This window comes from Musa acuminata, chromosome BXJ1-10 (assembly GCF_036884655.1).
Source record: "Musa acuminata AAA Group cultivar baxijiao chromosome BXJ1-10, Cavendish_Baxijiao_AAA, whole genome shotgun sequence".
In the NCBI taxonomy this organism is placed as follows: Eukaryota; Viridiplantae; Streptophyta; class Magnoliopsida; order Zingiberales; family Musaceae; genus Musa; species Musa acuminata.
The window spans coordinates 30300415-30313938 of NC_088336.1; the positions used below are offsets into that span (position 1 = coordinate 30300415).

Genomic DNA, 13524 nt, shown 5'->3' on the forward strand with positions numbered 1-13524 from the left:
ACGAGCAATCTCCGATGTGTTTGCATGAAGTTTCGATGATTCTTCTTCTTCTTTCCATGATTGATCAGGGAGTTTCGAGATGTGAGTTGATTCACTGTTGTTGTTGGATTATGCTTTTTGCAGTGTTCTTTCCATCTGTCTTCTCTTCTCTTACTTTTGGATCCTAAACCTAAAGCATAAGGTAGAAGTGGACCAGTTTTGCACGGTGATTGCTTTCAAAGAAGATGCTTTCAGTGACATTAGGCCCAATTTTGAATGACGAATTTTGAATGTTTAGTGGCGAGCGGACTTCATTAGGCCCAATTTTGACATTAGGCCCAAGTCAAAGCTCAATTTTGACAATAGACCCAGTTTAAAGCCCAATCCGCAAGCGTGGTGTCCGGTTGATAGTTCATAGCGAAGGAACGCATCGCTCGATCCCCGACGTCCGCCTCGCCGCTGAGTCCTCCACCCGGCGCCTCGTCCTCCGAATCCCGACGAAACCCTTCGATCTCCACAGGATTCGACCCCAATTCCCCCACCGGAGCCCTTCGATCTCTCCACCGAGTCGTCTTCATTTTCCTTCTCGCCGATCCGGATCTCGCGCCTCCTCACCTCAGATCCTTCCGATCCACCATATCCAGATCTAGGGCTTTGAAGGAGTTTCCAGCGCGGGAAGCAAGCGTTACGAGATGGAGAAGTCGTGCTCGCTGCTGATCCACTTCGACAAGGGCTCGCCGGCCATGGCGAACGAGATCAAGGAGGCCCTTGAGGGGAACGACGTGGACGCTAAGGTCGACGCCCTCAAGAAGGCCATCATGCTCCTCCTAAATGGCGAGACCCTTCCCCAGCTCTTCATCACTATCGTGCGCTACGTGCTGCCTTCCGAGGACCACACCGTGCAGAAACTGCTCCTCCTCTACCTGGAGATCATCGACAAGACGGATGCCCGCGGCCGCGTGCTCCCCGAGATGATCCTTATCTGCCAGAACCTACGCAACAACCTGCAGCACCCCAACGAATACATCTGCGGCGTCACCCTCCGCTTCCTCTGCCGCCTCTCCGAGCCGGAGATCTTGGAGCCTCTCGTTCCCTCCGTCCTGGCCAATCTCGACCATCGTCACCCCTTCATCCGCCGCCACGCACTCCTCGCCGTCGCCGCCATCTACCGCCTTCCCGGCCAGGCCGGCGAGCAGTTGCTCCCCGATGCCCCCGAGCTGGTCGAGAAGGCCCTGTCCTCCGAACAAGACCTCTCCGCCCGCCGCAATGCCTTCCTCATGCTGGCCTCCTGCGCTCAGCCCCGTGCGGTCGCCCACCTCCTCTCCCACGCCGACCACGTCCCTGACTGGGGCGACCTCCTTCAGATGGCCGCCCTCGATCTCATCCGCAGGGTCTGCCGCTCCAACCCTGCCGAGAAGGGCAAGTACATCAAGATCATCATCTCCCTTCTCAATTCCCCGTCTGCCGCCGTCGTCTATGAGTGTGCCAACACGCTCGTAGCAATGTCCTCCGCCCCAACCGCCATCCGGGCTGCCGCCAACACCTACTGCCAGCTCCTCCTTACGCAGAGCGACAACAACGTGAAGCTCATCGTGCTCGACCGTCTCAACGAGCTCAAATCGTCGCACAGGGAGATCATGATGGAGATGATCATGGATGTGTTGCGTGCGCTGTCAAGTCCCAATCTTGACATCAGGCGCAAGACGTTGGACATCGCCCTTGAGCTGATCACGTCAAAGAACGTTGATGAGGTGGTGCTCGCACTCAAGAAGGAGGTCGTGAAGACCCAGACCATCGAGCTTGAGAAGAATGGGGAGTACCGGCAGATGCTGGTGCAGGCTATTCACTCATGTGCCATCAAGTTCCCCGAGGTTGCGAGCACTGTTGTTCATCTGCTGATGGATTTCCTTGGGGACACCATTGTAGCTTCTGCTCTTGATGTGGTTCTCTTTGTGAAAGAGATAATTGAGACCAATCCAAAGCTCAGAGTGTCCATCATCACGCGGCTCCTCGACACATTTTATCAGATTCGTGCTGCGAGGGTCTGCACGTGTGCTCTTTGGGTCATTGGTGAGTACTGCCTTTCTCTCTCAGAGGTGGAGAGTGGGATCGCGACAATCAAGCAGTGCCTCGGAGATCTTCCCTTTTACACTACCACTGAGGAGGGGGAGGTTATGGATGGTTCAAAAAAACCCCAGCAGGTCAACTCATCTGCTACTATTTCATCGAGAAGGCCTGTGGTTTTGGCGGATGGGACATACGCAACCCAAAGTGCTGCCTCGGAAACCGCTTTATCTGCTCCGATTGTTCTTCCTGGATCTTTGGGTTCGCCTGGGAATTTGAGGTCACTGATTTTGTCTGGTGACTTCTTCGTAGGATCAGTTGTTGCTTGCACTTTAACTAAGCTGGTTTTGAGACTGGAGGAGGTCCAGCCATCAAAGTCCGAGGCAAACAAAGCATGCACTGGGGTCTTGCTGATAACGACTTCCATGTTGCAATTAGGACAATCTTCCTTTCTTCCCCACCCGATCGATAATGATTCTTTTGACAGGATTGTGCTGTGCATTAGATTGCTCTGCAACACTGGTGATGAGGTGAGGAAAATATGGTTGCAATCGTGCCGCCAGAGTTTTGCAAAGATGCTTGCAGAGAAGCAATTCCGAGAAACTGAGGAGATTAAAGCTAAGGCCCAAATTTCCCATGCACAACCCGATGATCTCATTGATTTCTACCATTTGAAGAGTAGGAAGGTAAGGAATTCTGAGCTTTTTCTTATTAAACTAATTGATTGAACATCAGTGAGTACTTATGTTTCTTTTCTTTTTTTCATTGCGTTTGACATTTTACAAAATCTTTATGATGCAAAATTCTATGCTAGGCTTTTAGTCCAGTAGGAAACCATTTAGTTTTTGGGTTCTATGGCTAAAAGATTTTTCTCTCCTCGTGCTTGTGCGAATGGCTGGATATTAACAGTAGTCACAGGAATAGGATTCTGCTTTGGACACCAAAAAAGGATCCGATTCATGGTAAAAGAACAGCAAGCAAAGGCCTGAAATGTAGTGGTCAGCTCAAAGAGAAAATTGGAGAGGAAGGAGGAGGAATAGGGGTGCTTCCCATGCTAAGGAATTTATCCATAGTGTAAATTTTCTCTACACTATATAGTGCCTTGCAAGGGATAGTCAGCCCCTTGATGATTTGTGATTCTGACTTTTACCTCTTTCTGTAATTTTTTACTGTTTGTAGTTAGGAGTGTCCATCTCTTTAGATAGTCGCCCCACTTGTAGGATGGGAGCACCTCTTCATTCTACTAACATAGCTAGAGGATCTACATGACTCACTACTTGAATGGTGGTAGCATACGTGTATAACTTACTACTTGAATAGCGTATTAGTGAGAGATGATTTCTGAACTTCTTGGTGTAGTAGTTGGCAAAGTTCAATTTCCATCCAATTCATTCTTGTTTGCCTAGTTTATAAAGCAAAATGCTGAAGATACTTCCAAGAAAGATTTTATAGTTCATTAAATTTTGAAAGTAATAAATCCACCTGGCCTTGGGATCCTTTTGTCTTCTATTATTACTATGTGTTGTTTCTTGGATATGTTCTATTCTCCTCATATATTAGACGATTGTCGTACGTCGTACAAATAAGGAGTAGCAAATAATATTGATGTGTCTATCAACTTTATAAAGATTCATTTCAAAGAATTGTTGATGGCCATTTACATATCAAATGATCGTCTACATGAAGCTGAGGATGGTGATGGGTGTTATCAAGATCTTGGCACATGTGTCTAGGTATGCTTCATAGTGATTACCTTATCATATTGAGCTGGTTAGGTCTGCGATCTAGGTGCTCAATCTGACATAACCTCATCTGTTGGGTCTTAAGGTATGTCTGACCATGGGAATGCGTGGGAAGTAAGATGTGAAAATGATCTGGTCAAACCTAAATCACAAAACAAACATCTTTCCTGTTAGCCGATACGAATGGTTATTCTAACAAAAGCATTAGAGATTGAAGTATCCAACTATGTAGTTGTTTGTTTTGTTTACTGATTTTCTTGCTTGTGGTTTTTTTGTTTAGAGATTTTCTTCCTTCTTTGTTTAAAGAAACTCTGTACCAGAGCACACCAGTTTATGCATTGTGAAAGCTAAATAGAATAACTTAATGGTCACACTTGTACTTAAATAGCCACTTTTACCTTAGCTGATTTCTCCTAGACAAAACAGAACTAACAATTAGCATCTAACAGAATTATGATAACTTTGGATACATAATTGTCACTTAACAATCAAAGGCAGCTAAATTTTATTTGCCCTTTTAGGTATTTCATTATAATTTATAATGCATTTCCATGTACAAATGTGAGATATTGCTTTATGTTTCAATTTTCGTTATCCTAATCTTCTACTTGCTGAACTTGTGCTTGTGCTGTAAGACTTTTTTTCCCCTTTATGTTGCTGCATGATATTTTATTTGGGCTATATCTGAAATAATACTGGATGATGCTATTTTCCTGTACAAATTCAAAGCTATATTATTTTCTAAGCCACAGGCATTTTCAAAATTTTTTTGGTGTTGATGTTTATAGGGTATGAGCCAGCTTGAGTTGGAGGATGAGGTCCAAGATGACTTGAAACGTGCAACTGGAGAATTTATGAAGGATGGAGATGATGCAAATAAGTTGAATCGAATTCTTCAACTCACTGGATTCAGTGATCCTGTGTATGCTGAGGCATTTGTGACAGTTCATCATTATGACATTGTCCTTGATGTAACTGTGATTAACCGAACAAAGGAAACACTTCAGAATTTGTGCTTGGAATTAGCAACCATGGGAGACCTCAAACTTGTAGACCGGCCACAGAACTATACTCTAGCTCCAGAGTCAAGCAAGCAAATTCGAGCCAATATAAAGGTTTCTTCAACAGAGACTGGAGTCATATTTGGTAATATTGTATATGAAACTTCAAATGTGCTTGAGAGAACTGTTGTCGTCCTCAGTGACATCCACATTGACATCATGGACTACATATCTCCTGCTTCCTGTGCTGATGTGACATTTAGGAATATGTGGGCAGAATTCGAATGGGAAAACAAGGTATGCTTATCTTTATTTTCAAACTCATTTGTTGTGTGTCTATTAGTGATGTTAATTCATATACACTCGATTGATAAACTCTGGATAAAGTTAAGGTAATAATTTGTAGTGTAATATGGCATGAAGAGAACATATGTCAAACTAGTTGTTCAAGAGATATTAATGTATCAGAAGAAAATATGTACTTGTTCTTTCTTTTGAATATTGGCCTAAAAACTCTTGAAATCACATCATGGGTATCTATTGTGTCTGATAATTGATCTTCGGAACATAGAAGAAACTATAAATACATTGACTATCTGTATGTAACTCTTAATTACATGTTGCATATTGATGTCTGGAACTTTTAAAAAGCTGACTTAAGAAATTCTAGACTTCTTAGAAGATATGATATTAGCATGGAACAGAAGTTGATATTGAATAAGAAAATGTTTGTGAGGAACTCCTTACCTTGACAGGCTATTCAATACTTGATTATTAACATTTTTCATTATCATTTAGTAATTTGACTGTCATTCCTATAGCAGAGGAAGTGGATAATGGTGTTGCTTTGTACATCCTCATGGTTTTCTTTTTCTAGCCATGAATGTAAATTCATAAGGAGACTTACATTTTTCGGTTAAGCATGTGAGATGTAATTTATTTACTGTTTGGTACTTTCCAACTGTGTGCTTGAGCCCATGATAACTTGGTGCTGTGATTTTTTATTCCAAGGGAGTTACACGTTGGTTTTCTTCACTCTTTTTGTCCAATAATGGTTACAATTTATAATGATATTTAGCTCCTCCTGAAGATGATGGTCCCCAAGTCTCAATCTCCATGCAATTTTTTTATGAATCTTATGCCCTCTTTTGCTTTATCCCTGTGCTTCTATTTTGCTTTGTGGAATCATAAATCCAGCTTTGGCATTGTTAAACAAGAACTATAAATTAATATTTGTCTTTGTTGCTATTTACAGGTTGCAGTGAACACTGTAATACAGGATGAGAAGGAATTTTTGAATCACATAATCAAGTCGACCAACATGAAGTGCCTCACACCACCGTAAGTTCTCACTCCATTCATCTATTACTTAGGTCCTGATATATCATCACATAAGAAGAAAATTAGATTATTGTTGCATAATCAATTGATGTTTCTTTTGATGAGCATATTTCTGTGATTATTCCAGCTCTGCCGTGGACGGGGAGTGTGGGTTTCTTGCTGCTAACCTGTACGCTAAGAGTGTCTTCGGAGAGGATGCTTTGGTCAATGTGAGTGTTGAGAAGCAGGCTGATGGTAAGCTAAGTGGTTATATCAGAATAAGGAGCAAGACGCAAGGGATTGCCCTCAGTTTAGGGGATAAGATCACTTTAAAACAGAAGGGCGGTAATTAGTGACAACTATATCTATTATGTCCAGTTCAACATCCCGTACTGCATTTTTTTTTTTGGTTTTCTGAAAAGGATTTTCTAATCGATTCGGTTTCAGAATCATTTCCTCGAGTCATCTTATGCTTTGTGAGCAAGAGGTAGCAGGACCGGCACTTGTTCCGTTTGCACTATTTTGTAGTAAATTGATACAGGGATTTGATTCTACATGATTGCTTAAAATAAGTTCTCCCATCTGAGAGACCTAATTTTTTGCAGTAGTTCTATATTCTGTAACTTGTGTTGGGGTTGCCTTGCTTGAGAGTGAACCACCGAATATTAACACTGATTTCTCATCCTTTTGTGGATTCATCCTTGTAGGTTTTCTCTTTTGTATGTGGTCCTCTTTATAAAAGAGCAAAGCAGTGCCTTCCTGCCTGTGTAATAAGCAGCAGATGCATATATAAGCAATCGTTTTATGCTGTGAATTATTATTATTTTTACAAATAAGAAGAAAGTTTTATTTACTTGGTAAAATATGAGCTATATGCAGGTCATCCTAATTAATTGTATTAACCTGCCTCTTAGATTAGAGGCTCAATGTGCTGTTTCATGCTGTGAATTATTATGTTTACTGTCATAATCCATTTTCGAGTACATCTTTTTGTATCTTTTTGTATGATTGAAGTTGGATCACGAAGAACAAGAATGTCAAGATTTTGACTAAATTTTGGATTCCTATATGATATTATAGCTGATGGAGGACCACAGTACCAAATCATAGTCCAAATGTAATTTTGGCTTATACGATATCAAGAAAAGTTGGATGATTAAAGAATAACATATATTAAAAATTTGTATTGTTGATATGAGAATATTGATATGGATATATAGATTTATTAAAAAATAAAAATATTTTTATTTGTGAATATTTTTTAATATTTTTAATTTAATTAAACATATATATTTTTATTGATCTTAATGGTGATAAAAGATTCATATAATTGATTAAAATAATTAGGACTTCGGCAGAACAATTAGAAACTAGCCATCGATATCTTGGCCAAGTCAGAGGGAGAGGTAGGGAGAATTAGATAAAAGTTTGCATCAAATACATCAAACCTGATGAATCGCAAGAACCTTCCAAACATCTTTTGTCCTAAAGAACTGACATGTTGACTTAACCAAACTAGAAAACAAAGTGCCGAACTCGTTGATCATTACTCTTTTAATATCCATAAATCTTCACAAGATAAATCCCTCTCAAAGAAATGGCCGAGCTTTGACTTGATTCGAAGATCCTATTTCCGATGAGAAACACTCCTTTTGTGTGCAAAGGAATTGGATGAGGAACACTTCCTAATTCCGTAGATGGAATCAATTTGAATCCGTCTGGGCATTCCGATGCCTTCTAACTTCGGTTTAACGTTAGTGACTCGCATCGGACCGTTGATCTTTAGCTCGGACGGCTGAGATCAACGAGAAATCACCCTCGCGCGTGATTGCCTCAATCCCGACACCTTCTCGCGCTCCGACACAACAACGGCTCCTCCCACGACCGCGGTCCCCTCACCGCCCTCTCCCCTCACCCCATCGTCACCGCCTCCTCTTCTATATATTGCGCCCTTCTTTCCGTCGTAAGCGGTGTTCGCCCCTCTTTTCCCTCGTCTTCCTCCCCTGTTCTTTGGGGTCTCATCTGCGCTTCCCACGGCGGGCGACAAGTTTGCTGCGAATTGAAGCTGTGGGTTGGGGTTTGGTGTTAGTGCTTGGTGGGATGCTGTGCAGTAGGATGGTGATGAACTTTATCCTGCGGAAAGATGTCAGGGGATTCCACAAGGGCAAAGATAGCGACCCCGGAGACCGAGGTCACCCTTACCCCTCCTCTCCTCCTCCAAACGCCACAATTTGCTTTGTGATCACCTTAATCGTGTATCGCAGTGCCCTTTTCATGATAAAGATTGCCGTGGCTTTGTCTGATCCTGCTGATTCACAATATTTAGTTTGTGTATATCTCTACTTAGTTTTCTCGCTAGATTGGTGGGAAACGATTCGACAATGGTATATTGGGAAGATTAGACAATAGGTTTCTAAAGATTGGTTTCAAAAGATGGAAGTTTTATATCTGCAACTTTTCCAAGAAATAGTGAGACATCTATGCAATGAGGCTTGAATTGGATATTGGTTTAATATTACCGGTTGGCAGGAGAGAAACTAGGCTTTAGGTATGTTCTTCGATCCATAGAACAGCATGCAGAAGCTTGATAATTCAAGTGCTGCTTCATATTGGGAGCTTCCAACCACTATAACTTTGCTGATGGTTTCTAAATGTGCATGGATAGTAACATGCATTCTGTAGTGTTTGCTGTTTTCTTTGATTCAATTGTTAAAGTATTGAAAACTGTAGCGAAAAAAAATAACTGCAGGGCTAGAGTATTTGTTCATCATTTGTCTTCAGAAATGGTTTTCCCTTGGATTTTCAGGTAGAGCATTCGAGGATATTGAAGCTTCTCTCAGTGAACTGCACTCGTTTGAGGGTGCGAGACGTTTGCAGCAACGTGTTTGTGGCCCAACAGTTGCTTTAAGTTTCAATTTCTTGGTTTCTGTTGGCATTATCATGATGAACAAATTGGTGTGCATTCTTCTACCGCTGCTGGTCCGATATACTATTGGCCATTGAATCTTCATTTAAGTATATTTTCTTTGGGTCTCAGGTGCTTGGGAAAGTAGGGTTTAACTACCCCATCTTTCTCACCTTTATCCATTACTCTTTGAGCTGGTTATTAATGGCTATCTTGAAGGCATTCTTCCTCCTTCCAGCCTCACCTCCTTCCAAGTCAACTCCATTCTCTTCCCTGTTGGCTCTTGGCATTGTGATGTCCCTTTCTAGTGGCCTTGCTAATGTCAGCTTGAAATGCAACAGGTAAGAATAAAGTTTTCCTCACTATGCTGCAAGATATGCTTCGGTTTTGCTGATAAGTCATTAACTGTTGATGTTCCAGTGTGGGATTCTATCAGATGGCTAAAATTGCAGTGACACCAACAATTGTTCTAGCTGAATTCATGTTCTTCAGAAAGACAGTCTCCTATCAGAAGGTGATAAATTCTATGGCTTATAAATTAATTCTGGTATGATTATAGGTAAGTTGCTCAGGTTGTGACACTTCTATGCTGAACCTCGCAGGTGCTGGCTTTAACTATAGTGTCTGCTGGTGTTGCTGTTGCAACAGTTACAGACCTTGAATTCAACTTATTTGGTGCTTGCATAGCGTTAGCATGGATAATACCTAGTGCTGTTAATAAGATTCTATGGTCAAATCTACAGCAGCAGCATAATTGGACTGCCCTGGCGTATGTATTCTTTCTAAATTGCAACTTGGAACTAGTTCGTTGATATCAACTTGTTTACCTAGTTTGAATCAATGAATAGTTTGCTAACTTGAGGCCATCAAACAGATTAATGTGGAAGACCACACCAGTCACACTCTTCTTTCTGGTTGGATTGATGCCTTGGCTTGACCCACCAGGTGCTCTTTCGTTTCGATGGAATTCGACCAATTCGTCTGCTATTTTCATGTCAGCTGTCCTTGGATTCCTGCTTCAGTGGTCTGGTGCTTTGGCTCTTGGGTAAGAGATTCTTTTCTTATGAGATGAAGTTCTTCTGGAACTTGACATATATTTTCACACGAAAAATATTTGGTTGGTGGTGGTTTACCAGTACCACTTAACAAAGATTGAAAGATTCGTAATTTTTATTTGTCTTTTGCAAAAGAAAGTTCCTTTGGAATCCATAAAAGTTTTTATGGCTTCTCGAAGTTGTAGTCTGATACATGATTTTCTAAAAGATGTTTCCTTATTCTATTGTCACAGGGCAACATCTGCAACTTCCCATGTCGTTCTTGGACAGTTCAAAACATGTGTCATCCTTCTCGGAGGATTCCTTCTTTTTTATTCTAATCCAGGAATCTCTAGCATCTGTGGAGCTGTCACAGCTCTGGGAGGGATGTCATTGTACACATACCTCAACCTATCGACCTCTCATAAACAAGGAGCCAAGCCAGCAAAATGAGCATTTCCTCCAGCAAAATTTGGACTTAGCAAGGGAAGTATCAATTTCCACGGTGGAGATAGTACCAGTGAAGCAGTCTAAGAAGCTGAAGACTCATTTTCAACATTTGGAGTCTCTGATTGGGGATAATATAGAGTAAAAAAGATTGAGCATATCAAGTGAGCAGGTCATACTCATTAAGAATCATCAACTTTTAGTCTCAGAATACTTTTGTGCAACTGTATAGATTTTCTTCAATAACTCAGGAGATACTAAACATGATATAGTAAAGATGCAAATGTAATCCATTTCATTTACTCTGTTCCCTATTTTTCAACAGATGTACATATAACAGGAAAACTCTTATCTTTATATATTAGTTGAGACTCTTAGAATTTGATGGCTCCTTCAGAACTTGAACAGCTCTGCTTTACTTGGTTCTGTGTTTCTACCCATTCATTTATGCATTTCAATTTCTCATATTGTTCTGATTGTTTCTGCTGCACATGTCCAGCAACTCTTCCAAGACAATTTGAATATATCTTTACCCAGTTTTACTTAAATATTGCAGGATATGATGTCCATGAAGCCTTGCATGATACTTTTTGGATTGTTCTGAGGTCCTCATGCTCCACTTCACAACTTTAGTCAATGGCATTAGCTGTCCTGGTCTCCCAAAGTCAATGACCAGTCATATCCACCCACAGATGAGACTACACTGCTCATCATAAAAAGTCACACAGATTCCACAATGTTTAAAGCAACTTTAGTAATCAGTGGTCGCCATCATCACCCTTCACATTGTGCTTCCTTGCCAACCTCCACCCACCAGCATTATGTATTGGCTTGAGTGCAGGCGATAGTGGTTGATATAATTGCCCCACATTTCATGATGTGCTCATCAACTCAAGGAAGCTTCTTCCTCCACAACATAGAAAACCACTCCATATGTGAGTGAGCTTGTGTCATAAATGAACAGACATAGATTGGATCCAAAGTTAAATGCAGCTATAATCCATATTAATATCTTTAATTATGACACCGACTACTGAGAGCTTCTTTACCCAGAGACAGAATGGTTGACCTACCACCACTAACATCAACTCCTCCCCACACTACCAAAGAAGAGAAAAAGATGGCCACCTCACATCGCCATCACAGCTGACAACAGTCAACGACAGCAACATCTTTTGACTTTTCTGATCACATCTCTGGAGCCATTCGGCGGCATCCCCGGATCTCAAACCAATTTCCAATCCAACTGTCCACGAGTCAATTTTCTTCGAATTTTTCGTCTTTTTTTTTTTTTTTTGTTTTCCGGACTTTTTCCAGGTCTATACACGAACGCATTTTGACGAGCACCATCAGGCCTTCTTTTCGATCCAGACAACGGGACGGTCGGAGTCAGATGGCGGCCGCCGGGATAGGCTCGGGAGCGGCGCCGGTGGGGGTGTGGCGGTGCTCGCCCTCGTACGTGACGATCAGCATCGTGGGGTCGTCCGGCGCCCGCTCCACGTGCTTCCTCGCCGGGCAGCCGCGCACCGAGCTGCACTTGTAGTAGCCCCTGGTGCGTCGTACACGAAGGGAGAGGAAGGGTTAGATGGAGATCGGACGGTTGGATGTGGAGGAGGGAGGCGTTTGGGTACCTGGGATACGGGGATCCCTTGATCGGCTTCTGCCCGTACTTGCGCCACGAGTAGTCGTCCGGGGGGATGTCGGCCACCTTCGAGCTTATCGCCGGCACGCGGATCGTCCGCTTAACCCTCGATTTCCTGCTTCAGATATGAAAGCATTTAGAGGCTAAAGACGCGACGATCAAATCGCACGACTTGCTGACTTGAGGAGTCCTTCTCTTCACCTTCTCTTGGAGCAGTGGCAGCGGGCGCCGGGGACGGCGTACCTTCCGGTCACGTGCTCGGAATTCGCGTGGTCGTGCTCATGGCACCGTCGCTTGAGCGCGGACGAGAGTGGCGGCTTGCCAGCAGATATCGCGGCGGCGGGCGGGGGGAAGAGGAAGGAGGCGGCTCCGAACCGGCCGTTCGACACGCTAGCGTCACCGGTGACGGACGACATGAACGAGGACGTCGCAGACGACATCGGCGTCGTGATGCTGAAGCACTCCTTGCTGTACTGGCTCGGAGGTGACACCTCGCCGCAGTTGATCGGCTCGGTGAAATCCACCGTCAACGTCCGTGCTGGCGGCGGCAGGGGATAACTGGGGGGCTTGACCCGGAGCGGGATCGGGGCGAGGGTGAGGGTCTTCGCTGCTTCGGGAAGCGACGGCTCGGCCGGCGGTTCCGACGGCGGCGAGGTGGTGCTGCGGCGGAAGCGGGCGTGTCCGGTGCGGTTGAGGAAGGAGATGACCTTCTTGAATTTGGAGACGGCTTGGTCGGTGATCTCGAGGCAGTCGAGTTGCTGCTGGTGGTGGTGGGGGAGGCGACTGATGAGGTGCTCCATGGAGCGAATCCCAGCGGCGTCGGCCTCCTGGATAGCAATCTGGTCGTCCATCTTGGCGTACCCCATCAGATCAACAGCCATCATTCGCAGATCGAAGCTCCAAGCAACAGATCATTAGAAACATACGAAGGCGAAGGTGAGTGCGAAGGGCAGACTGTTATAAAGGAGAGGAAGAGGACCCCGAAGACTCGAGTCAAAGGTAGCTTTCTATCCGACGGCTGTGATCCGCCGCTTTTTCTTCGTGATGGAATCGCAATCAGAAACGCTTGTTGCCTCGCCCACCCCACTAGACGAGGTGGCAGGCACTCAAATCAGCAGCACCGAGGGCCCCACACTGCCACAAACAACTCGCGCCCGCGTTATTGGACTAGATGCTGGGGCCCATCGTGGGACCCATAACGGGTAGCGACGACGCCAGAGACTTTTGGCTTTCGAGCTTCCCAACGAAGTAAGAAAAGTAGATAAAGATAAAGATGAATTTTTTATTTACCCGACAAATCACCGGTCTTGCGATTGGAGAGCGTTGTGGCTCCCAAGTTCTGGATCCAATCACCGCGGGAAGTTCATCGGGTTGGGCATCTCGTAGCTTT

At 43.8% G+C, this 13524-nt stretch overlaps 3 protein-coding genes across 4 annotated transcripts; 2 read left to right on the forward strand and 1 right to left on the reverse strand.

The window, feature by feature from the left end:
- Positions 1–154: 154 nt before the first annotated feature.
- On the forward strand, positions 155–6802 carry LOC103969047 (coatomer subunit beta-1). Its single transcript, XM_009382457.3, has 4 exons — positions 155–2729; positions 4574–5083; positions 6042–6127; positions 6255–6802. Exons 1-4 carry the CDS (start codon positions 672–674, stop codon positions 6457–6459), a joined length of 2859 nt encoding a protein of 952 aa, XP_009380732.2. The 5' UTR covers positions 155–671; the 3' UTR covers positions 6460–6802.
- Positions 6803–8062: 1260 nt separating this feature from the next.
- LOC103969048 (nucleotide-sugar uncharacterized transporter 2) lies at positions 8063–10877 on the forward strand. Of its 2 annotated transcripts, XM_009382459.3 has the most exons (7): positions 8064–8297; positions 8913–9061; positions 9144–9352; positions 9432–9525; positions 9614–9780; positions 9886–10056; positions 10300–10877. In XM_009382459.3, the coding sequence occupies exons 1-7, from the start codon at positions 8207–8209 to the stop codon at positions 10496–10498; spliced, it is 1080 nt and encodes a 359-aa protein (XP_009380734.2). In that variant the 5' UTR covers positions 8064–8206; the 3' UTR covers positions 10499–10877. The 2 variants fall into 2 exon arrangements, with proteins under 2 accessions (XP_064943999.1, XP_009380734.2); XM_065087927.1 differs by lacking the exon at positions 10300–10877 and having other exon boundaries at positions 8063–8297; positions 9886–10060.
- Positions 10878–11463: 586 nt separating this feature from the next.
- Positions 11464–13078, reverse strand: LOC103969049 (WRKY transcription factor WRKY51). The gene is made up of 3 exons (XM_009382460.3): positions 12336–13078; positions 12124–12249; positions 11464–12041 (listed from the first exon to the last, which is right to left on the reverse strand). Exons 1-3 carry the CDS (start codon positions 13016–13018, stop codon positions 11882–11884), a joined length of 969 nt encoding a protein of 322 aa, XP_009380735.2. The 5' UTR covers positions 13019–13078; the 3' UTR covers positions 11464–11881.
- Positions 13079–13524: the final 446 nt, after the last annotated feature.